The sequence below is a fragment of the Grampus griseus genome (genome assembly GCF_964374135.1).
Source record: "Grampus griseus genome assembly, chromosome: 13".
NCBI classification, from domain to species: Eukaryota; Metazoa; Chordata; class Mammalia; order Artiodactyla; family Delphinidae; genus Grampus; species Grampus griseus.
Window position 1 is genome coordinate 21,610,003 of NC_139007.1, and position 27,505 is coordinate 21,637,507.

General features: G+C 37.3%; 1 protein-coding gene across 1 annotated transcript in view; it reads right to left on the reverse strand.

Moving 5' to 3' along the window:
- The window catches only part of RNGTT (RNA guanylyltransferase and 5'-phosphatase), a 221,891-nt gene that overhangs the window by 25,493 nt on the left and 168,893 nt on the right, over nt 1-27,505 (reverse strand). Inside the window, exon 14 of the mRNA XM_082669277.1 lies at nt 25,233-25,299. Within this exon, the coding sequence (XP_082525403.1) occupies nt 25,233-25,299 (67 nt within the window). The remainder of the gene's footprint in view (nt 1-25,232; nt 25,300-27,505) is intronic.

A 27,505-nucleotide genomic window follows, 5' to 3' on the forward strand; every position in this document is an offset into this window, starting at 1 on the left:
CTCTCTAGAAGTGACTGTCATATGTATGTGGATGGTTTTGGATTCAATTTTGTCAAAAGCTGGGAAATTAATTCATGTCTCATCCCATGCAAGCCTTATGTTTTAAGAGATTAAAAGCCACTGCAAAGACCGATTACCAGGGAATTTCTGAAGACTACCCTTAATTTAAAAATACATTAATCTACTTCTTTTTGGATGATATAATCTACGAGCCTGTTTGTTATGGTCAGCTCAATGTTCTACCTAATTGTGAGGGAAATACCTGTTTATTAGAAATAACAGCTTTTTGCTTTAAAGTTCAGACCAAAAAAGAAAAAAAAAAGAAAGCTTGCATCTTAATCATAAATGTACTGCATTAAGACATAAAAACAAAAGATTCCAGCAAATAAGAAGCTCACTAATTTTATATACCAAAAGCTACAATATGCTATTTACTACACAATTAACTGTTTTCTCTCAAGAGAGAGATGTAAGTTAACATTTTGTTGAAATATATTCCCGTCTGCTGAGCTTCTTATTTTGTACCAGCAAAAGTGAAATATGCTACTTTTGCTACTGTCAAACAAAAAACCTTTAAATGATTACCAATTTTGATTCTTGCTCTAATTTTTTTCAGCTGCATATGGTAATACATTTCAAAAAATGATGTCAGGGATGCCACTTTACTATAGCAAAGTATTAAAACAGACATTTGGTGTTATCAACATTTGCTGCACCCCTGAAGAACAATATGGGGAACTTTTTTTATTTTAGAGGAGGCGACATCTACTTCTAATCTATACTGAGTCCCTGTAAAGCATGTGCTACTACCGTAATAAAGGTCTCCAGCAGTTATGAGGCTTTTGTATAAGTGACCCTAAAAAGTTTAATGGGTTTCCAAGACCACTCATCAACATACAGAGAGCCTACTATTCACCTACTTCAGTCTGTGTGATATATACTTTCTCGATTCAAACATGGAAAGTTTCAGTGGCAAGTAAAGACCTACGCGTGTAAAATCTTAAAAGTTAATCAGAATTCAGGAAAATATTAGATTTCACAGGCAGTATATATTATTTGCCAAGTAAGTGACACAAATCATATACCACTCCCAGAAAGAAAGGATGGCTCCTTCCCAGATATTGGCTCATATCTCCCGTACAGTTCTTATTGTATTATTCTTTTTGCTATTAAGCTATTTGTACACATACCTTAAGAGCCTAGAATAGGCAGATTTAAAATTTTTCATTTCTGAATCCCACCACGGTACTGAAAAATACTCAGCACTTGGTACATGCTCAATCAATGTTTACTTGAATACCTGAATAAATGAATGACTGGTGACGATGATAAAGGTGATGAAGACAGCAGCCACACTCAGGGTCAGGTGATGTCCTAGGTGCTTCGCATGCATTAACTAATTTACTGTTAGTTTTCTCTTGGTACTTTACAAATGAGGACACTGAGGCACAGAGGGACCAGCTTGCCCCGACTCATCTAACTCCTTCATGCCCTTCAAGTCTGGGCTTAAAAGGTGACTTCTTTAGGGAGGTCCTCCCAACCCATGAGACAAAGCTACAGACACTTGCCCTCCATCCAAACAACCCCTTTATCTTCCCTATCATTACAGTCGTCACTCCTGAAGAACTGATTTAATCAGCAGTCTTGTACATTACACAGTGAGCTCCATAAAGGCAGGGACCATGTCAGTCTTATTCACTGCTCTAACTCCAGTGCCTATCAAAGTGCTTGGCACATAATGGGTACCTAATAAATTTAAGCTTCATGACTGAGTGATGCAGGTAGCCATTATATTTTCATTTAAAGAATAAGTAACAAACATGAGCAAATCTGAGGTGATCTGAAAGAGTCAATATAACTGCCCAGTAGGCATCTGAAGATTCAAAACTGTGGTTTAAGAGAAGAATGAGGTAAAGATTTGAGAGGCATCTTCAGGCTATTATTCCATGGCTATAAATGATCACAACAAAACTGTGACACTATGGTTGACCCATTTCTGAATACATATTATTTGTATATTAAGGAGAACCCAACATCTTATGTTTCTGTTGTAAGCCCCCAAAAGAAAAATTCCAAAAGGGGCCTTATTAAATAGTAAAATTAATTAAGATGAAACTATTCTTTAAGAGGTTCCTCTTTTTTTTTTTGCAGTACACAGGCCTCTCACTGTTGTGGCCTCTCCCGTTGTGGAGCACAGGCTCCGGACGCGCAGGCTCAGCGGCCATGGCTCACGGGGCCCAGCTGCTCCGCGGCATGTGGGATCTTCCCGGACCAGGGCACGAACCCGTGTACCCTACATCGGCAGATGGACTCTCAACTACTGCGCCACCAGGGAAGCCAAAGAGGTTCCTCTTAATAACAGTATACTGCCTTTATGAGAGTGCCTGGAATCTGCCATTAGCATATTTCTAGTTTGGTAGAAAAGCTTCCAGCTTATATTAAAGCTCCTCTGTGTTTTCTTTTGTTTGTTTGTTTTTTTTGCGGTACGCGGGCCTCTCACTGTTGTGGCCTCTCCGTTGCGGAGCACAGGCTCTGGACATGCAGGCTCAGCGGCCATGGCTCACGGGCCCAGCCGCTCTGCGGCATGTGGGATCTTCCCGGACCGGGGCACGAACCCATGTCCCCTGCATTGGCAGGCGGACTCTCAACCACTGCGCCACCAGGGAAGCCCCTGTGTGTTTTCTTTAAGATGACCATGGTGAAGCTGAAATACACTGCTACCGTGATTATACACCAGAAGCACTCAAGCAGTAGAGATGAGTCCTGTGTTGTAGGGACAAGCAAAGCGTTTAAACCTGCAGATGTACCTAAAAGAGGCATATGGATTATAAACCACACTACACCGCTACTGTGACAACAAATGTGAAAACTCCGGCAAGGCACTGGCTGACAAGAGAATAGAAAGCAGAACTGGTTCAGTCACTCTGCTTGACAAACTTGAAGATACACCTATGTTACGGGAAAAGTATTGTAAGTTTCAAACCTGTTTTACGTCACTTGATGCAGCTGTGAGTAGCAGTGACAGAGACATCAACTACTGCCACCGTGAAGAAAGGGAGACGGTGAGGAAAGGCAGCAGCGGGCTCACTGAAGAAAAGAAACCACTGCAAGTGAAAGAACATCATTTCTGAGCAGAGCTGCTAATGCTTTTTGCCTTCTTGGCCGTATTTACACTTATACAGCCAGTAAGCAGAACCACATTCAAATATTTAGGACCACGAGAGCAGCGTACGTAATTAAGAGAAATAAAGGGTAAGTCTGTAGGCCCTTCCAGCAAACAAAACAGTACCAGTAGTGCAGTACTGTCTTAAGGCAAATATGGCAGAATTAACACCTCCTTATTAAAAAAAGAAAAAACAGGAACACAATGTCAGTGAATGAAAGTACTACACTTTTCCAGGAGGATGTGGAGACACCTTTAGGCCCACTGGTCAAAGCTTATGGATGCATATAATCAGGTGTAAATTAAGGTGATTGATTTAACAAGCTTAGTCACCTAATTTTCCCTAGAAATTTTGGCACTTTTTAAGTTACTCACAGGAAAAAAAAAAAAAAAGAAGCAAGAAAGGAACTGCCAGAATGTGACTTTGAGAAATAATAGCTGACAGCAAATCACCAACCCTGAAGCACAGTAATCTTGGGCCACTTTCTGAGGCAGTAACTGGCTTAAGAGATATTAACAATTCCTGAAGCCATCACTTTATTAAAGTACAGGCAAATAGTCCAAGACAATACTCAAAATAAAAGTTCTATAAATTATAGGACACTTTAAGAAGGTAGGGATGCTTCCAATTTATCAAATGAAAAAATTAACATAAATGCTTGCTTAGAAAAGGTACATGGGAAAATTTTCATTAAATGATGATGTTGTTGGGTCACTGATCTCTCTACCATCTTGCGTTTCTATAGAGCTTGCTCTGTTCAATGCCCTGTTGTTGTATGGGCTGACTCCCTTGGAATACTTTTTTCTTTTTTTTTCGTGGTACACGGGCTTCTCACTGTTGTGGCCTCTCCCATTGCGGAGCACAGGCTCCGGACGCGCAGGCTCAGCGGCCAGGGCTCACGGGCCCAGCCGCTCCACGGCATGTGGGATCTTCCCGGACCGGGGCACGAACCTGTGTCCCCTGCCTCGGCAGGCAGACTCTCACCCACTGCGCCACCAGGGAAGCCCCCTTGGAATACTTGATCAACGTCTCCAATGGAAAATTTAAGTCAGCAATATTTACACAAAAACAGTGTTGTAGAGAACAAAGGGAATGGGCTTAGGGAGTCAAGAAAACCTGCGTTCAGATTCAATTATATCATTTACTGGTTTGCATGACCACGGGCAAGTTCTTTAACCTCTCTGTATCTCAACTTTCTCATCTGTAAGTAGAAATAATATTTACTTTATAAGACTTTATAAATATTAGAAGGTATAATATGTCCTGGGCATATAATACGTGCTCAATAAAAATGATTTCTTTGCTCTTTATAAAAATACCTTATTTTTTTCTATTCCTAGTACAATTAAAGTCATATGTTACCATTCCATTTATGCCATAGATGTTTCTGTAAATGATCACTGATCTTAACAAAAACATCTAACTTTAAAAATAATGTCAAAGGTTGTTATTTCCAAAAGAAAGAATACATATCAAACCAAAAATATGCAAATTCTATTACTGTGTAGTATATCACTAGAGTTCAGGTTTCTGCTTCCAGATTACCACGCAGAAACACTGAAGGAAATGTTTAATGAAAATGGTACACTAGAAGAGCTAGATTTTTAGACCTATTTATGTATTATTTATAAATAATTATTATTTATTTTTAAGTCAATAATAGTCTTGATGCTATGTTTTTAAAGTCACAATTTTGACGGTAATTCTCTAAAGAAGCTGTGAATGCAACAATAAAGGGTCAAATATCACCTTCAATGGGAAGAAAGGTATAATGAACTGATTTCTTTCTCACAATAAAAATCTGCACTGAACAAACCTGAACCAATCAATCTGCCGTCTTTTTCCAGGATACAAATCTCCTGTGAAAACTATGTCTAACAGACTTGGGCTTAATCTTAACTTCTCAAGACACACAAAAAGAGATGAAAATAACTGAAATAACAACTATGGAAAGGCAAGATCTTCCATGACTTGAACTGTCAGATTCAAAAGTATAACTAGTCACATTAAGAAAGGTTCTCTAGGGCATTCATTTCCTGTCACAAATAATAGTTCCACTTGAACAGCAAGAGAATATCAGAAAAAAACGAATAGAAACATTAATTTGAACTATTTTTATATTAGCTCTACTTCAAACAATATGAAGAAGATATAAAAATATTTTACTACCTGACAGTTATGACTTTAGGAATCCAGGACCCTTTTGTCATTGTCCATGGCAGTGAGCATTATTATTAGTTACTTTAGCTGGGTCTAAAGAAGCCATCTGAAATACTGATACAAATCAGCAAGAAAATGTCAGTTTTTGATGGTGAGTTTGGTTCTCAGCTAAAATTCTGGTGTTTCTCTAAAAAGGTATTAGTCCCTGCCCAGTTCCAAATTACAAATTCTTAAAGCGGTCTGTATAGTTTTGCTGTTAGTGTGTTTTTTTTCTTTTTAACTCTCTAACACCAATTTACCTCTTCAACCATATCTCGTATTACTTCCTTACATAAACTTTTTCTTTTATACTCAAGGCAAGACTTTATAGTTCCACTCCACACTTTGCATTTTCTACTTCCCTAAAACACCTGTCATTCTCCTATTCCTCCAAGGAGTAAACAGAGAAAGATAAAGTCTTTCTTACACACACACACACACACACACACACACACACACACACACACACACCCTACTATTCACCTAATTGGTAGGACAACACAGTTCTCACACACACACACACACACTCACCCTACTATTCACCTAATTGGTAGGAAAACACAGTTCTTATTTCCTTTGTGAATCCCACTTCAACTACCCCAGCCCAGAGTTTTTCCTCAGCTTTGGACATCTATAGCTAATTCCAAGCATCCGACACATCACATCCTACCTTCTGTTGTTAATTATCTTTTTACAAAGAGATTCTTTGCATCTCACCAGTCAGACTATAAATAAGTTAGGGGCATATAAAATATTTTTTTTATTTTACGGTATTTTTTATTGAAATATAGTTGATTTACAATGTTGGGGTAGTTTCAGGTGTACAGCAGTGTGATTCAGTCATATGTATATATATATTTTTCAGACTCTTTTCCCATACAGGCTATTACAAAACATTGAGAAAATAGCTTATTAATCTTTATATCCCTGTCTTCACCAAAATACTTTGTACATATATACCTAATCAATGTTTCTTTTTGACTAGCAGGTAAGTTTTGAGATAAAAAATTGCCAAGAGACTAGTACATATAGTCAAAGGAATAGGGAATTGTCACCATTAGAGGGGAGTGGGAGTTAGGGAAAATGAGGGGACAAGAGCACAGGAAAGCCCGATGGAAGGAATTTATATTTGCTACAGTGGGCAACAGGAAGCCACTCTTGGTGATGATTTAAAAATGAAAGAAGGGCTTCCCTGGTGGCGCAGTGGTTGAGAGTCCGCCTGCCAATGCAGGGGACACGGGTTCATGCCCCGGTCCGGGAAGATCCCACATGCTGTGGAGCAGCTGGGCCCGTGAGCCATGGCTGCTGAGCCTGCGCGTCCGGAGCCTGTGCTCCGCAACGGGAGAGGCCACAACAGTGAGAGGCCCACATACCACAAAAAAAGAAAAAAAAACCAAACTAGTGTGGGATAAACTTAAGAAAGGTTCTGAAGGCCAGAAACAGAGACTGAATTTATGCTAGAGAGTGTCAAGATGCCTAAAATAGAAACTATCAAGGAGTAGAAGGTTTGAAGGAAGAAGCGATGTGGCTCTACCTCAAGTCCCTCAGAAGAGGTGGCCATTAGTTAACAGCCAACAGGACTGAGTGAAGAAGAGGCCTGGGCTCAAGGGAAGTCAATCTATTAAGGACATTTGGCACTCCACCAAGAATAAGAAGAATTCAAAAGAACGGACTTGTCTTCACTTTTCTCTCCCAAACTATAATTTTTCATAATTGTATTGATTTAATAAATCATTCAGGCCAGTAAAGGCATTTGAAAATCCTCAGCAGGCTTAAGATTTTACTTATTATGGATAAGACTGAGCCCTACAGAGCATGGAAGTCTGTATCTTTTAATAGGATACAACAGAACGGAATAGTTCATCACTGGTAGTAACTTACCCTCATCAGTACAATTTCTACCTTTGCCTTGTGTGGCTCCATTTCACTCCAGAAATCTCCACTTTGTGACATCTAATGACCTTCATCATATGCATGTGGCCTTATTTCATTCATCCTTTTGCTAAACCATCACCACCCTGAGAACATCTCCTTGCTTATTTTCATTGTCACTGCCTTTTACATCGTCCAATTACTCTTGTGCTATGCAACCAACCTACTCATCCTGAAACTTAGAAAACATCCGTTCCTTCTCAGTGCAACTCTGCTCTAGTTCCTTCTGCAGCTAAAATCAGCCCTGAGTCATCAAAATGTGTCCAAGATACACTGATCTTGAAAAACATTAAAATGCTTTAATTCCATCTATGCTCACAAAGCATACACAACTTTGAGTCAAAAAATGAGAGACTGTTTTTCACTGTATCTAGCAAAACTGCCACACCTGGTTGAAAAAAAAAAAAAACTATTACGGGCTTCCCTGGTGGCACAGTGGTTGAGAGTCCGCCTGCCAATGCAGGGGACACGGGTTCGTGCCCCGGTCCGGGAAGATCTCGCATGCCCCAGAGCGGCTGGGCCCGTGAGCCATGGCCGCTGAGCCTGCGCATCCGGAGCCTGTGCTCTGCAACGGGAGATGCCACAACAGTGAGAGGCCCGTGTAATGCAGAAAAAAAAAAATTTATATACCTGATTTCTTCCCAGCTGGTTCTTGAAGAAATAGATTTCTAGAGACTATTTCAAATTAATAACCATATAATACTTTCACCCAAATCTCTTGGATATTAAAAAGTAATAAAGGCAAAGTAAAAAGCATTTAATTCAAAAGGAAAACAACTAGGAGGGTTGGGCCTTCTAAAAAATCATGGCTGAGGAGAAACATATGACACAATAAATTCCAAACTAGATGCTTTGGGAACAAAAGGAAAACACTCCATAACTATATCAGAAGATATTTTAATTAGAAGCCTTTTAATATTTCAGCAGTTCACAAATGTTCTCAATACAAGAACTCTCAGCTCTTACAATTAACAACTAATGAACATAAACACTCAACAATGACTAAATAAGTAGTAGAAGTAAGATTAAAACTTTGAGCTCTTTATACTCCCATCTCTTTGGATGTAAATAAACCACAATGACTCTACCTTGATCCTTGTGGTGGAACCACATTTCCTTTGGTCAAGCCATTTAGTACAATCCGTGTCTTAACTAGTATTATACCAATTACAGAGATAATTTTGGCCTGCTATAAAATCAAAACTCAGAAGGGCTTCAAGAATTACAATAATATACTATATATGGTAATGCAACATAAATAGTAATTAGTACACTAAATAGTATACACTAAAATAATACTCCATAGCAGGCAATATAATGTAAACTACCTGTTGGCACTGTAACCTTCAGTGTGTCACTAAGCCTTCTATGTTTTCCTGATCTGTAAAACTGAAAATGCTACAAGTACCTACACTTTACAGGTTGTCTGAGAATTAATTAGAGCAGTGCCTGGCACTTGGTGCTCAATAAATGTTGGCTATAATATTTGTTTGCTTAATAACGGTACTAACCATTCATGCTTTTGGTTTTAAACAAGCATATTATCCTGCTTTCCTTTTTCGTGTTAGAAAGTTTTCAAATACTGACAAATAAGAAAAAAAAAAAAGATGAGATATCCGAAGAGATATCAATATGGTTTTAACATTTGATAAAATGTAAGATAGATATATATATATATATATACACACACACACACACACACACACACACATTAGGGGTACATTTAATTTAAATATTCTTTTATACTATTTGTTTCTCAAAGTCTCAGCATCCTTTGACCCCCACAAAAAGAAAAAAGTTTTATACGAAATGAAATGAATTTCCGACTAGATAACTGCTTTTATTAAGACTTAGTAAGTAGAATCTGACTCTAAAATATTGCAATCTATTGAGAAGAAATTTTGTATAGTCAAACAACCTAAAATGTCATTTTATGTGTCTAGATTATCTATATAGATTCTGGATAGACTAATTTTTTAAAAAAGATATATAATGTGTGTTCACTGTTAATATTCTGACTATTACCAGACTAAATCTTAGCAGAAAACAATTAAAACTACTTTAACACTAGAAAGAACATATTATTTTAGCAGATGAATGACCACTTGTGAAGCTATTTCCTGGGTATCACAACTTCTGATCTGGTCACACTGTAGAAAGAACTTAAATATTAATATTTAAAATATTTTAGTAAAACTGTAAATATCCAAATGGTACCTTAATGCTGACTTGTATTTGCAATATTAAATTTATAACAGTTTCTCCAAATCTTACACTTCATTGCATTTAGTACAGTTTGTGAATTTCCTGAACGACAAGCTTATCATTTTTACTTACTGGCAAATAATTCTATAGAAAATGAAACTTTGGGATATGAAGAAAACAAATAACCAGCTCACTATTTAGAAAAAAACTGTTTTAAGAGATAATTAGATTTATTTGACTATATTTTTAAATTCCTGTCTCAAGACAATCAAAGATCCTTCTTAATTTAGAAAGATTGGTTCAAGATGGCAGAGTAGGATGTGCTCTCTCACTCCCTCTTGCAAAAGCACCGGGATGACAACTAACTGTTGAACAATCATCGACAGGAAGTCACTGGAACTCACCAAAAAAGATACCCCACATCCAAAGACAAAGGAGAAGACACAATGAGATGGTAGGACGGGGGCAATCACAATATAATAAAATCCCATAACTGCTGGGTGGGTGACTCACAAACTGGAGAACACTTATACCACAGAAGTCCACCCACTGGAGTGAAGGTTCTGAGCCCCACGTCAGGCTTTCCAACCTGGGGGTCTGGCAACAGGAGGAGGAATTCCTAGAGAATCAGACTTTGAAGGCTGGTGGGATTTGATTGCAGGACTACGACAGGACTGGGAAAACAGACTCCACTCATGGAGGGCACACACAAAGTAGTGTGTGCATCAGGACCCAGGGGAAGGAGCAGTGACCCCATAGGAGACTGAACCAGACCTACCTGCTAGTGTTGGAGGGTCTCCTGCAGAGGCGGGGGGTGGCTGTGTCTCATCGTGAGGACAAGGACACTGGCAGCAGAAATTCTGGGAAGTACTCCTTGGCGGGAGCCCTCCCAGACTTCACCATTAGCCCCAGCAAAGAGCCCAGGTAGTCTCCAATGTTGGGTCGCCTCAGGCCAAACAACCAATAGGGAGGAACCCAGCCCCACCCATCAGCAGACAAGTAGATTAAAGTTTTACTGAGCTCTGCCCACCAGAGCAACACCCAGCTCTACCCACCACCAGTCCCTCACATCAGGAAACTTGCTCAAGCCTCTTAGATAGCCTCTTCCACCAGAGGGCAGACAGCAGAAGCAAGAAGAACTACAGTCCTGCAGCCTGTGGAACAAAAAGCACATTCATAGAAAGACAGACAAGATGAAAAGGCAGAGGTCTATGTATCAGAAGAAGGAACAAGATAAAACCCCAGGAAAAAAAACAAACAAAGTGGAGATAGGCAAACGTCCAGGAAAAGAATTCAGAATAATTATAAGGAAGATGATCCAGGACCTCAAAAAAAGAATGGAGGCAAAGATGGAGAAGATGCAAGAAATGTTTAACAAGACGTGGAAGAATTAAAGAACAAACAAACAGAGATGAAGAAGAATTAATGAATGAACAGAGATGAACAATACAAGAACTGAAATGAAAAATACACTAGAAGGGATCAACAGCAGAATGACTGAGGAAGAAGAACAGGTAAGCGACCTGGAACACAGAATGGTGGAATTCACTGCTGCAGAACAGAATAAAGAAAAAGAATGAAAAGAAATGAAGACAGCCTAAGAGACCTCTGGGACAACATTAAACACAACAACATTCGAATTATAGGGGTCCCAGAAGTAGAAGACAGAGAGAAAGGACGCGAGAAAATATTCGAAGAGATTATAGTCGAAAACTTCCCTAACATGGGAAAGGAAATAGCTACCCAAGTCCAGGAAGCCCAGAGAGACCCAGGCAGGATAAACCCAAGGAGAAACACTCCGAGACACATAGTAATGAAATTCGCAGAAATTAAGGACAAAGAAAAATTACTGAAAGCAGCATGGGAAAAACAACAAATAACATACAAGGGAACTCCCATAAGGTTAACAGTTGATTTCTCAGCAGAAACTCTACAAGCCAGAAGGGAGTGGCATGATATACTTAAAGTGATGAAAAGGAAGAACCAACAACCAAGATTACTCTATCCAGAAGGATCTCATTCAGATTTGATGGAGAAATCAAAAGCTTTACAGACAAGCAAAAGCTAAGAGAATTCAGCACCACCAAACCAGCTCTACAACAAATGCTAAAGGAACTTCTCCAACTGGGAAACACAAGAGAAGAAAAGGACCTACAAAAACAAACCCAAAACAATTAAGAAAATGGTCATAGGAACATACATATTGATAATTAGCTTAAACGTGAATGGATTAAATGCTCCAACCAAAAGACACAGGCTCACTGAATGGATACAAAAACAAGACCCATATATATACTGTCTACAAGAGACCCACTTCAGACCTAGGGACACATACAGACTGAAAGTGAGGGGATGGAAAAAGATATTCCATGCAAATGGAAATCAAAAGAAAGCTGGAGTAGCAGTATTCATATCAGATAAAATAGACTTTAAAATAAAGAATGTTACAAGAGACAAGGAAAGACACTACATAATGATCAAGGGATCAATCCAAGAAGAAGATATAACAATTGTAAATATATATGCACCCAACAAAGGAGCACCTCAATACATAAAGCAACTGCTAACAGCTATAAAAGAGGAAATTGACAGTAACACAATAATAGTGGAGGACTTTAACACCTCACTTACACCAATGGACAGATCATCCAAACTGAAAATAAGGAAACAGAAGCTTTAAATGACACAATAGACCAGATAGATTTAATTGATATTAATAGGACATTCCATCCCAAAACAGCAGATTACACTTTCTTCTCAAGTGCGCATGGAACATTCTCCAGGATAGATCACATCTAGGGTCACAAATGAAGCCTCAGTAAATTTAAGAAAATTGAAATCATATCAAGCATCTTTCCTGACCACAACGCTATGAGATTAGAAATCAATTACAGAGAAAAAACGTAAAAAACACAAACACATGGAGGCTAAATGATACGTTACTAAATAACCAAGAGATCATTGAGGAAATCAAAAACTACCTAGAGACAAATGACAATGAAAACACAACGATCCAAAACCTATTGGATGCAGCAAAAGCAGTTCTAAGAGGGAACTTTATAGCAATACAATCCTAACTCAAGAAACAAGAAAAATCTCAAATAAACAATCTAACCTTACACCTAAAGGAACTAGAGAAAGAAGAACAAAGTCCAAAGTTAGTAGAAGGAAAGAAATCATAAAGATCAGAGCAGAAATAAATGAAATAGAAACAAAGAAAATAATAGCAAAGATCAATAAAACTAAAAGCTGGCTCTTTCAAAGATAAACAAAATTGAAAAACCATTAGCCAGACTTATCAAGAAAAAGAGGGAGAGGACTCAAATCAATAAAATTAGAAATGAAAAAGGAGAAGTTACAACAGACACTGCAGAAATACAAAGCATCCTAACAGGCTACTACAAGCAACTCTATGCCAATAAAATGCCAACTGGCAAGAAATGGACAAACTCTTAGAAAGGTATAACCTTCCAAGACTGAACCAGGAAGAAACAGAAAATATGAACAGACCAATCATAAGTAATGAAATTGAAACTGTGATTAAAAATTTTCCAACAAAGAAAAGTCTAGGACCAGATGGCTTCACAGGTGAATTCTATCAAACATTTAGAGAAGAGCTAACACCCAACCTTCTCAAACTCTTCCAAAAAATTGCAGAGGAAGGAACATGCCCAAACTCATTCTACGAGGCCACCATCACCCTGATACCAAAACCAGACAAAGATACTACAAAAAAAGAAAATTACAGACCAATATCTCTGATGAATACAGATGCAAAAATCCTCAACAAAATACTAGCAAACAGAATCCAACAATACATTAAAAGGATCGTATACCATGATCAAGTGGGATTTAGTCCAGGGATGCAAGGATTCTTCAATATATACAAATCAATCAATGTGATATACCATATTGACAAACTGAAGAAGAAAAATCATATGATCATCTCAATAGATACAGAAAAAGCTTTTGACAAAATTCAACACCCATTTATGATAAAAACTCTCCAGAAAGTGGGCATAGAGGGAACCTACCCTCAACATAATAAAGGCCATATGCAACAAACCCACAGCAAACATCATTCTCAATGGTGAAAAACTGAAAGCATGCCCTGTAAGATCAGGAACAAGACAAGGATGTTCACTCTCACCACTATTATTCAACATAGTTTTGGAAGTCAGAGCCACAGCAATCAGAGAAGCAAAAGAAATAAAAGGAATACAAATTGGAAGAGAAGAAGTAAAACTGTCACTATCTGAAGATGACATGACCCTATACATAGAGAATCCTGAAGATGCCACCAGAAAACTACTAGAGCTAATCAATGAATTTGGTAAAGTTGTAGGACACAAAATTAAGGCACAGAAATCTCTTGCATTCCTATACACTAATGATGAGAATCTGAAGGAGAAATTAAGGAAACACTCCCATTTACCACTGCAAGAAAAAGAATCAAATACCTAGGAATAAACCTACCTAAGGAGGCAAAAGATGTGTATGCAGAAAACTGTAAGACACTGAAAGAAATTAAAGATGATACAAACAGATGGAAAGATATACCATGTTCTTGGATTGGAAGAATCAATATTGTGAAAATGACTATACTACCCAAAGCAAACTACAGATTCAATGCAATCCCTATCAAACTCCCAATGGCATTTTTCACAGAGCTAGAACAAAAAATTTCACAATTTGTATGGAAACACAAAAGACCCTGAATAGCCAAAGCAATCTTGAGAACGAAAAACAGAGTTGGAGGAATCAGGCTCCCAGACTTCAGACTACACTACAAAGCTACAGTAATCAAGACAGAATGGTGCTGGCACAAAAACAGAAATATAGATCAATGGAACAGGAGAGAAAGGCCAGAGATAAACCCATGCACCTATGGTCAACTAATCTATGACAAAGGAGGCAAGGATATACAATGGAGAAAAGACAGTCTCTTCAGTAAGTGTGCTGGGAAAACTGGAGAGCTACATGTAAAACAATGAAATTAGAACACTCCCTAACACCATACACAAAAATAAACTCAAAATGGATTAGAGACCTAAATGTAAGGCCAGACACTATAAAACTCTCAGAGTAAAACACAGGAAGAACACTCTTTGACATAAATCACAGCAAGATCTTTTTTGACCCACCTCCTAGAGTGATGGAAATAAAAACAAAAATAAACGAATTGGACCTAATGAAACTTAAAAGCTTTTGCAAAGCAAAGGAAGCTACAAACAAGACAAAAAGACAACCCTCAGAATGGGAGAAAATACTTACAAATGAATCAACGGACCAAAGATTAATCTCCAAAATATATAAACAGCTCATGCAGCTCAATATCAAAAAAACAAACAACCCAATCCAAAAGTGGGCAGAAGACCTAAATAGACATTTCTCCAAAGAAGACATACAGATGGCCAAGAAGCACGTGAAAAGCTGCTCAACATCACTAATTATTAGAGAAATGCTAATCAAAACTACAGTGAGGTATCACCTCACACCAGTTAGAATGGGCTTCATCAGAAAATCTACAAACAACAAATGCTGGAAAGGGTGTGGAGAAAAGGGAACCCTCTTGCACTGTTGGTGGGAATGTAAATTGATACAGCCACTATGGAGAACAGTATGGAGGTTCCTTAAAAAAGTAAAAATAGAATTACCATATGACCCAGGAATCCCACTACTGGGCATATACCTTGAGAAAACCATAATTCAAAAAGACACATGCACCCCAATGTTCATTGCAGCACTATTTACAATAGCCAGGTCATGGAAGCAACCTAGATGCCCATCGACAGACAAATGGATAAAGAAGATGTAGTACAGGGCTTCCCTGGTGGCGCAGTGGTTGGGAGTCCGCCTGCCGATGCAGGGGACACAGGTTCGTGCCCCGGTTCGGGAGGATCCCATGTGCCGTGGAGCAGCTGGGCCTGTGAGCCATGGCCGCTGATCCTGCGCGTCCAGAGCCTGTGCCCCGCAACGGGAGAGGCCACAACAGTGAGAGGCCCGCGTACCGCAAAAAAAAAAAGAAGAAGATGTCTACAATGGAATATTACTCAGCCATAAAAAGGAACGAAACTGGGTCATCTGTAGAGACATGGATGGATCTAGAGACTGTCATACAGAGTGAAGTAAGTCAGAAAGAGAAAAAGAATTATCATATATTAACACATATATGTGGAACCTAGAAAAATGGTATAGATGAACCGGTTTGCAGGGAAGAAATTGAGACAGAGATGTAGAGAAAAATGTATGGACACCAAAGGGGGAAAGCAGCAGGCGGTGGTGGTGGTCCTGTGATGATCTGGGAGATTGGGACTGACATATATACACTAATATGTATAAAGTGGATAACTAATAAGAACGTGCTGTATAAAAAAATAAAATAAAATTCAAAGAAAAAAAAAAGAAGGATCCCTCCTACCCATAACTTACAATTACCGTATCTACTTATGATGGAATATCACTTACTGCAGTAGTCTGAAACTTCTGAAGGTGCTCAAGGTACCAACTTTAATAGTGCCCATTACAAATCACTGGCAACATTAATGGATTTGTATTATCTAGTCTCAGAGTTTCATAGTTTGTTATTGTTCTCGAAGGGTCAACAAAGAGAACACTGGTCTGGAGCTTCCCTAGCTGCCTGAATCATGGCCATGATACACTTGAAATGGGTCTTTATTGCCACCTCTGCCTTGGGGAGGGGGGAGGGGAGCGGGGTTGCTTTTTCAAATTTTATTAGGCAAGCGGACAAGTAATATTCCTTCCTAACTGACTATTTACTGGAGAAATTATTTTTCTCCTTTTGTGGGAAAAAAGTGAAATATATAACTTCTAGATGTCTAATGTACATCTAGATCAGAAACCATGGCATTTGTCAGAAATATGACTTCTACAAGAGTCATTTTAGATATTATCTTTTCTATTTACATGGTTGTCAGTGCGTTTGAAATTCTTTTTAGATGTAAAACATTGGTAGGGAAAAACCCCAACAGGATAAGAAACACCATGTTATTTCCTTTCACCAAAATAGGATGTCCATTGCATTATAAATATGTAAGTAAGCATGATACTATCTCCTTTCTTGAGAACATTTCAAAATTACAAAAAGGAATTGTTTAGTCTTTTTCTCTCCAAATCACATGTAACAAGAAGACAGCTTGATATGATAGATCTGGTTTTCAAAAAAACTAGAATATGCTAAAATGATTTCTAATATTTTTCTATAAAGTAGCTAGCTCAAGAGAGATTGAAAGTAATTGGAATATCCAGCTAAGAAAAATGCTTTCTTAATTGGAAAATAATTTGAGGACTAGATTTAAAATGTTCTCAGAATAATTCACACAATCTACATTTCAAATAAACTTACTGATGTTAATAACAATTTACAACCACAATCTTAAATTAGAAAGGAAAATTAATTTATATTGCCTCAAAGATAATCCCAGCTCAAGAGATGAGAAAATAAAGTTTTAATGCAGTAAATATGTATGTAATTAGAACCAGAGTTTTAAATACTTTGATGAACTTCATGGTAAATACTTGATGGTTTAAAAAAACAACAACAACAAGCTCATAGATACAGAGAACAGGTTAGTCGTTGCCGCAAGCAGTGGGTGAGGGTGGGAGAAATGGATGAAGAAGGGGGTCAAAAGGTACCAACTTCCAATTATAAGGTAGATACGTTCTGGAGATGTAATGTTAACAGCAGGGTGACTATAGTTAATAATACTGTATTGTATATTTGGAAGTTGCTAAAAGAGTAGATCTTAAAAGTTCTCATCACAAGAAGAAACTGTTTTGTAACCATGTAAGGGGATGGATGTTAAGTAGACTTATTGTGGTGATCATTTTGCAATGTGTACAATATTGGACCATTATGTTTTACACCTGAAACTAATATGCTATATATCAACTATACCTCAATTTAAAAAAAAAAAAAGCAATATTTGGTTTTCTAGGCATTCTTCAATAATAATGTTAAATATTTATTTAGTGTTTTTATGTCTCAGGCACTAGGCTAATTGCTGAGGATACAGAAGTACACAAGACACAGCCCAGCCCTATGGGACTCATATTTTTGTAAACAGATACGTTTTTTAAGGACATGAAGGTAAGAATACTGAAACTGAAACATGTATGACCACAGGCCTTAAGTGTTACTCAGTTTTGGCAGTAACACGGCCAAAAGCACGTTGGTAAAAATGGCAGGAAAACTACTGCTATTGAATACTTTCTGGAACCCTAAGTCTGCAGTTTCGATGTGATTTGTTGGTAACAATGCATGATTTTTAACATCCAGAAAGTTACTAGATGGGCTCACTAGAGAACCCAGCAGTGGTCCTGAAGCACTGTGTCAGCAAGTATGCAGGATAAAATGCCGTCAGCAACTTAATAGTTTTTGCATATAAGTAAAGAGACTTTTGGCTTCCATGACAGTTTGTGAGGTGTTTTTTTTTTTTTAAGTTTTTTTTCACTTTTTGAATCTGCTTTCAACAAAGAAATACCCATGTCCGCTCTGATTACTGCAACGTGAGACACTGAAAACTTGCCTCTCCACTCACAGTACTACAGAAAACTGAGCAATTATTCAATGAATATGGCACACTAATCTAGATCTGCTTCCACTGCTTTCTCTCAATTTCTCACTCATCTCCGTTTCTTTCTGTTTTATTCATCTATGGAGATCTAAACTTTATTTGTCTTTCTAGCCTCAAAATACATGAAATCACTTGGAAGACAGAGTAGGCACAGAAGTCTCTCTTCTGTTTATGAGAATTAGGGTCCTTTTGAAATAGAAAATAGCTTTGCTTGGCTCCATGAAACATCTTAAGTCACTTCTCATTTATCTTTTCTTATACTCTCTTCCTCCTTCTCCCCAGCAACTATGACATCACATCACTTTCTTCCCCTCCAAAGCCACTCCGAGGACTACCATCAACTCAGGGGCAGGTAAGCTTCCTCACCATTGCCTGCACTGCATCAATGTGGCAAATGGCAGCATTAGCTGGACAAGTCCTACCCTGCAGCAGTGTCTGCCAAACTATGAGTCGTGACCCATTTTCCAAACAGAGAAGTTAATTTAGTGGGTTGAGACCCACATTTAAAAACTAAATCAACGGAAAAATAAACTGAACAGAATGGAAAATCATACTTATTTTGAAACTTTGGTTTATGTTGTGTGTGTATAAATACACGTATGTGTATGTGTGCTGGAACTCAATGAAAGTACACTTCTTACATTCCTACAGGTCATGGTGGTAAGTTTGGAAGCCACTAAACTACAATACTCAGTTCTAGGCCTGCATCTATATCTGATGTAATACTTCAGATATTTTAGAGATTTAAAATATGGATGTTAAATAATTTCCTTTAGTAAAAAGTGTTGATCTAATGAGCCACACATTTTCTAAAACATCATCAGTCAGTGAACAAATCAGTTTTCCTAGTTTTCTCAGTATTTCCTAAGAGACCCCAAATAAATACTTTATCTTTAAATTTAATTTACCCTAAAAATTAAAATTGACACATTATTAGGCATTTCAAAGATATTTTTAAGTAACAAATAACAATCCAAGCTCAATATACCTAAAAAGGAAAAGTATTCTACTTCTTTTAATTTAAAAAAGTCTGAGGGAATGGTTTGATGGATTTTCAAATATTTCAAAAATGAAGAGATCACTATTTCTTTGCACTAACGGAATATGTATATGAATACAAACACCAATTTTACACCAATTTTATATTTCCTGGGCTGTAAAGAGACTTAAAAATTGAAGCTCAGAAAGCCTAGAGTATGAGACTGTGACTAATGGCATCCAGTCCCTCAGCAGGGATGGAACCAAGTTCTGAGGCAGAGAATAACCCAGCTGCACTGACTATAAAATAACTGCCTCAGAATAACGGTTATATTCCTTACATTTCACGTATGGCTGCTGCATGGAATTCATAGTTAAAATACAAAAGACATTCAGCCATTCCGCAGTGTCAAAGTGAAAACTGTATGTGACTCAGCCTCACAGCTTCACACACTGCTTGGGCTGTCTGAACTGCAAGAGGCAACTAATACCAAGCCCGGTGGAGAGGGACAGCCCTGTGGCTCTGAGACTTTCCATAACAATCCTTGAGTTGATTAAAAGTGATGTTGACAAGCTTCAATCCTTCTTGGTTTTATGGATTATGGCTGGTAAGTGGAGCCTCCAGGACTAGAACCCTATGAGAATAGCACTGAGATTTTTACTGCACCGTAAAATGCTTTAGAAAACAACACAGAATAATAGGTATAAAATGTAAACTATTGGGACTTCCCTCGTGGCTCAGTGGTTAAGAATCCGCCTGCCAATGCAGGGGACACGGGTTCGATCACTGGTCCGGGAAGATCCCACATGCCGTGGAGCAACTAAGCCCACGCACCACAACTACTGAGCCTGCGCTCTAGAGCCCGCGAGCCACAACTACTGAGCCCACGCGCCACAACTACTGAAGCCCACGTGCCTAGAGCCCACGCTCCGCAACAAGAGAAGTCACCACAATGAGAAGCCCTCGCACCACAATGAAGAGTAGCCCCTGCTCTCCCCAACTAGAGAAAGCCCGCGCGCAGCAACGAAGACCCAATGCAGCCAAAAATAAATAAATTTGAAAATAAATAAAATGTAAATTATTATTTAAACTTGACCATGTCTATAAAACTAAACTATGAACAACAGAATTATATACACACTGAATTAAGATAAAGGTATTATGCAAAGATATACAGAAATAACCACCCCTCCACCCCAAAAAAGCTTCTGACAACTTGAAAGCATACAAATAAGAATTAAGTAAAATTTTACTTTTTTCAAAACTTCCCTTTTAACTTTCAAAGACTACATATAAAGATATAATGAAACATATCTCTTACTTAAGAAAACCCTAAGTCACACAGAGCCCAGTACATCTAGAAACTTATCTTAATCTCAATAAAGTTGAAAGAAGTTAGTCGTGGATGAGGGTGAAATCTACTTCATTTACAGCACTAAACAATAGCTGTGGATATGTGAGGCAATTCTTTTCTTACTCTGTATTACAACTCATTATAAAATGATCAGTGTTGGGCTTCCCTGGTGGCACAGCGGTTGAGAGTCCGCCTGCCGATGCAGGGGACACGGGTTCGTGCCCCGGTCCAGGAGGATCCCACTTGCCGCGGAGCGGCTGGGCCCGTGAGCCATGGCCGCTGGGCCTGCGCGTCCAGAGCCTGTGCTCCGCAACAGGAGAGGCCACAGCAGTGAGAGGCCCGCGTACCACCAAAAAAAAAAAAAAAAAAAAAAAAAAGGATCAGTGTTTTATTTAGTTTATCATATTTTAGTTTAAAATAAGAAAATAATCATGTATGTTTAAAATCAAGTTCTTCAGATGACAAATTTCCCATGAAAACTTATTCTGATGACTTTCAGAAGATGTTAAGAGATATAAAAGGTAAAGTTGGGATAACTTCCTCTAAAAATAATGAAACCTGAAACTAGCATGAAGATGTACTGGTCTAAGACTGTAATGAAGTCCCATGTTTGTACACACTGGTATCTTTACCTAGGGCTTGGACAGAAAACTAAAACTAAAAGATTAATCATGGGAGAGGGAGGGAGGGAGAGACAGAGAGAGAGAGAGAAAGAGTGGTTGTAACAATTCATGTTATATGCTAATAGTACATACATCTATTGTCAAGCTATAGCAAATTTTCTGAATTCATTTAACACTAGCCCAAATATCCACCATCCTTTTTGTGTTTTCCTTTTTCTCTTTCTGATCTTTATAAATTGGAGCTCCTTTTTAGAAATACAAATGTAAAATGCCACTTTAACAAATGTAGCCTCTAGCACCAAGCCACTCACACTTAGTCCTGTGATGTTAATAAATGAGAATTCCTTTTCCTAAATATTCAAATGAACAATTTTCTATCTTGATTTATAAAAAAAAAAAAATTCAACCAATACTCTCTTAAGAAAGCAAAACAGCTTCCATTTATTAAAGGTCATATCTGATATCTATGCCACACAATACAGTATCATTACATTTAGTTGAACAGCAAACGAATACTGGTATTTCATGTCCAGAAGAAGTCAGATGCAAGGCAAGGGGCAAGGAATGAACCTTAAATTTCTAGCCTGATCTCAAGCATTTAAACTATGATTTTTAAAAATTGTTTTCCAATTAACTTACAAGCATTCTAATTAGGTAGGGATCTATACAGCATTTTCATAAGAACCACAGGAATTATAGAAGAACTTCAACAATTAATGAGGATAAGAAATCCTTTTACAGTACATGAGAGAAACCTTTCCCATAGGAACATCAAAGGAAAAAGATGGCCTAAAATAATGGACTTTTTTCTATTGAGTTGATTATCTAGGCATAAAGGGTTGACAAAGGATTGACCTCTGTCACTGGGCTTGTTAGAAAGGGCTTGGATAAAGAAAATGATATGTTAATGAATCAGGTGAGTGATGGAGGAATCGCCCTCATACATACATACACTTATGTTTTTGACACAACATGTAACACACACACACACACACACACACACACACAAATTCTACCCTTCCTTAAATATATCAGATAAGCCTCTCACTTTTTCATTATTTCAGTTATAATACAGAGAAACAGGATTTTCCAAACCAATGGACAGAAAAAAAATTGGGCTTTTAGAAATGTTTCTGCTGAAACTTATTAGAATTCCTGCCTCTACTGGAGAATTTGGTGAACAGGATAGTGAGGGAGGTTTATGAAGAGACTCTTGCCAACTCCACTTGTGTTCCAGGGATGTTAAAAATAGAATTTTAAAAAATGTACCTGAATGCTTGTCATTACTTAGGGAATCAGAAACGTTCAAGAGGGTCCACAACTTAAGACCCTAATGTGGACTTTTGAGAGTGTCTTAAGTTAAATTAAGGAAGGTACTTAAAGAAGTGCTGATGCTATGGTAGCTAAAGAAGGTTTTTCATTTTAAAATGTCAATAATGTGACTAAACCGCCTCAGTATTAAATATCTTATATGTCCTATTCAGGCTCAGTCTATTCTGAAAAATCTTTGTTTTTCAAAGCATAAAAATAGGTCATATATGTAGGGGGAAAGGAATTCAAAATCACATCCAACAAATGAATGTGAGAAAAATAATTAACTCATAGAGCCAAGAAACAAATGTGAGGAAAAATCCAATACTAAACCAAAAAAACAAATCAAATTTTACAGGTCTGTCAGAAAACATTAATAAAGTTAAAATAACAAAGGAAAAGGATGACTGCAAACCTTTCTTTTTATTTACTGCCTTGAACATTCAGAATACTATTCCACTTTTTACAAGAAAGCCTAGTTGGAATCTGTGCTTCAACCCTCAACTAATATTGCTATAAAAACAATCTTTGACAAAAAATTGAATGCTTTCCCTCTAAGATCAGGAATAAGGCAAGGATGTCTGTTCTCACCATTTCTAATCAACTTTGTACTGTAGGTTTTCGCCAGTGCACTAAAGCAAGAAAAAGCAATAAAAGGTATCAATATCAAGATCAGAAAGGAAAAAGAAAACTGCCTCTTAGTAGATGACATAATCATTTATGTAGAAAATCCTATGAAATCTACAAAAAAGCTACTAGAATTACTAATTGAGTATAGTAAAGTTGTAGGATTTAAAGTCAACACACAAAATTTAATCGTCTTTTTATGTACTAGGAAAACAATCGTAAAATGAAATAAAAAATACTTTTAAAATAGCATCACAAATATAAAATATTTACAGATAAATTTACTTTTAAATGTGCAAGACCAACACACTGAAACAATGGAATACTGCTGAGAGACACTAAAGATCTAGATAAATGGAGAAATATGTGGCTTTGATGAATTGTAAGATTCAATACTGTTATGATGTCATTTCTCTTCAAATTGATCTCCAGATTCAACGTGATCCAAATCAAAATTCCAGCAGGTATTTTTACAGAAATTGACAAGATGATTCTAACATTCACATGGAAATTAAAGGAACCCAGAGTAGTCTAAACAACTCTGAAAAAGAACAAAGTTGCAGGATTTACACTACCTGACTTCATGACTTATTCTAAAGCTACAAAAATCAAGACAGTGTGATATTGGTGGAGGGATAGATACATAGGTCAATGGAACAGAATAAAGAGCTCAGAAATAGATTCACACACATATGGTGAATTGATTTTCAACTAAGATGCAAAGGCACTTCAATGGTGGAAAGGATACCCTTTTTAACAAATGGTTTAGGAACAACTGGATATCCACGGGCCAAAGAAAGGTTGGGGTGTAGGGGGACAACATTCCTCTATGCCTTGCACCTTGCATCATATACAAAAATTAACTCCACTGGACAATAAACTTAAATGTAAAACCTAGAACTATAAAGATTCTAGAAGAATACACAGGAGAATAATCTTTTAGCCTTTGGACTAGGCAAATATTTCTTAGATCAACAGTAAAAGCAAGAACTGTGAAAAAAAACTAATAAACTGAACTTCACCAACATTAAGAATTTTTGCTCCCTGAGGATCCTGTTAAGAGAAATCCCATATCTGATAAAGGGCTTACATCCAGAAGACATATAAAGAATGTTCAAAACTCAACGGTAATAAAACAAAAAACCCAATTAAAAAATGGCAAGTTTTGAACACACACTTCACTAGAGACGTACAGATGGCAAATAAGTACATGGGAAGATGCTCAACATTATTAGTCATTACAGAAATGCAAATTAAAACTCCAATGAAATGCTATATACCTATAAGAATGACTAAACTTAAAAAGACTGACCATACCAAATGTTGATGATGATATGGAGGAACTGGCAATCACCCTGCTCGTGGGGAAATAGTTTGGTAGTTTCTTAAAAAGTTAAAACATACAACTGCCATTTAACTCAGCCATTTTGGTCTTAGGTATTTACCCAAGAGAAATGAAAATATATGTCCATACAGAGACTTGTACACAAATGTTCACAGCAGCTTTATTTATAATAGTCAAAAAGCAGAAACAACCCAAATGTCTCTCAACGTGTGAAAGGATAAAGAAACTGTGCTACAACCATATAATGAAATACTACTCAGCAATAAAAAAGAATGAACTACTGAAGTGTAACAACATGGGTGAATCTCAAAATAATAACACTGAATGAAAGAAGCTAAAAGAGAGAGAGAAAGAAATACAGTATGATCCATTTATATAAAATTCCGGAAAGTGCAAATTAATCTATAATGATTAGATCAGTGGTCACCTGGGGACTGAAAAAGAAAAAGGAAGGGCAGGACGGGGGAGTTCAAAGGGGCACAAGGAAACTTTTAGGGGTGATGGATATGTTCATTACCTTGACTGTGGTGATGGTTTCACAAGGGTATGTCAAATTGTACAGTTTAAATATGTATATTTTACTGTATGCCTATTATACCTCAATAAAGCTGTCAAAAAATTCTATTGGTAAAAAGGGTAATGTAGCTCTAAATTGTACTCTTCTTAACTAATCACTGAAGTGCAATGGTCAAAATTAACGCTACTAAGGGCAAGATTATTAAACTAATCGATTCACTGAAAAACTGAATTACTTTTTCATCAGAGATATGCAAAAACAAATGAAATTAATAATTCACATTCCCAAATTTTTGTGATAGTTATTTGCAGGGTTTTGGTGGGTTCTGGACGAGTGAACTGTATCTAGGGAAAATATACTAGAAAATGAACAACCATACCTTGATTTGTGCAAAGGGTCTTTCATAACCTCCAACATAGAGAAGGCCAACATTCTGAGGAAGTAACCTACAAAGGAAAAAAAAGCATTATTTATAAAATACTCTTCCTTAAATATGAGGTTGTATAATTACCAAAATTTGTATAATAGATCCTGACTATGAAAAAATTAATATCTATGCAATTATTCTTGTCTTTTTGCACGATGGAATAGTAACCAGCAAAGGAATAATTCTTATACTTCAGAAGATGATGGGTAAATACTGAGAATGGCAACTTAAATGTAAAACAGTCTAACATACTAGTAATTCTAGCAAAATTACTACATAGGGGAGAATTAAAAGAAGCAATGCATATATTTAAAAATCTATAAAAGTTCAATTCAAGAAACACTCACTGTGTGTCTATATTATGCACTATGGAGATAATACAAACCTAAACAGTTCAGTCCCAAAATTTAACAGGAAAACCAGATACACAACCCTAACAAAAGGTGGCCTCTGATAAATGCTATTCTAGAGGCATTTGCCATTGCAAAGTAGTGGAGTGAGAGATACCTTCTATGGAGGGAGGTGGAGAAGCCTGACTCGAGGAATTTAGGCTTAATTTTTAAAGGGTTGGTAAGGCAAAGGGAGAAATTTTAAACTATACCCTGAGAATGCAGAAGATTTGAAACCAAAAGCAAAGAAGCCTGGCTGAAGTAAGGGATAAGTTAGTCAGAGATGAAAACCCGAAGAAGGTTTGGAATGGGCCATGAAGAACGTCAAATGTCTTATCTTTATTTCATAAGTAATATTTATTTTTTTGTACAGACAATAAATGCACATGAAAATAAAAATCAAACCATCTAGAGGGTGGAGGTAAAATGGTTACCTTCCCTGCATCATTCCTTCCTTCCTATTTAAAGAGGGCTATCATTCTTGACTACATTGAAACACTGTGAATAAGGAAATACCATCATTAGAACTATGCTTGTGGAGCATGTAGTCGTGCTGGGTATGAGAAGGTCATAATTAAATTAATTACTCTACGGTATCTTGTAATCACTGTCACCGGGTGACAGTGTGAGATGGTTGTATGATTACTGAAGGGGAGAATACACCAACCCAAAATACACCACTTTGACATGTGGATTATTTTAAGTTGAAGGCAATCAAGACCTAGGAGACTCAGGAAAACTTTTTACCTCTCTTGTAACTGCCTAAAAGAACTTAGATAGGGGGCCTGGCCCAGAAAGAGAGCTATTACCATAGATAACGTTTTTATCTGAAAGACCAATCTGCATGGCAGGGCAGACTTCTAAATACAAAACATCTGTTCTTCTCATCATCCTGTGAGTTACCCTCCTCCCCTTTGAAGACCCAGGCCCTTATCCCATTCCTTAGCACAGGATGGCACATAAGCCTCAACTGCTCGACCTACCCTTGAGTCTTGTATCTTTGGGGATCCCGTACGTACTAACTTAAATATGTTTTTCTCCTGTTAATCTGTCCTATGTCAATTTAATTATTAGACCAAAGAACCTAGAAGAAAAGAAGGGGAAATTTTTCTACCCCTACTTAACCTTCCACTGACTTGGTCTAGTAAGACTAATAAAGTTCACTGTTAAAGCACCTTAGATTTTATGGAATAAGGTAGATAGATATTCCATCTCCTAGGAACACCTCTGTTCCCTACATTCTTTAAAGGCCTATAAAGTACTGAAGGCCACTAAAGGAAAGCTAATAGCTGACAAACACAAAAATAAATTAAACCACTTTAGCAAAAAGCTACAGTACTTAAGTTCGGCATGTGAGTGATACTTACAGTTATGCCTTTTAGCATGTTGTTGAAGGTTACAAAATGACTAAAGGGATATTTGTTCACTGGATGCAAGTAGAAAGCATAAGAAATATCCCCAAATCTCAACTAGGAAATGGAGAATTTCTTCACCATCATTTGACAAATAAGAAATTAATCAAAGCAACAAAACTTTAAATCTCTCACAAATTGCTAGTATCACTAATTTAATGTTAGTTTTATATAGCAGTGGTAATTTATTTCCTATATAACAAATGATGACAAAAAGCTTCATAAACCTCTTTTAGAAGAACACTCACTGTTCATACAAATACATGATAGAAAAGGAAGAGAATAAAAGCTGGCTGACATTTAAAAATCAGTATGCCTCTAATTACTATGCATATGCATTTTAGGAAGCTTGCCAATATACTATTCAATGTGTCCTCCCCTTCCTCCAACTTGCCTATTTAATAACTACCTTCTAAACAAGAAA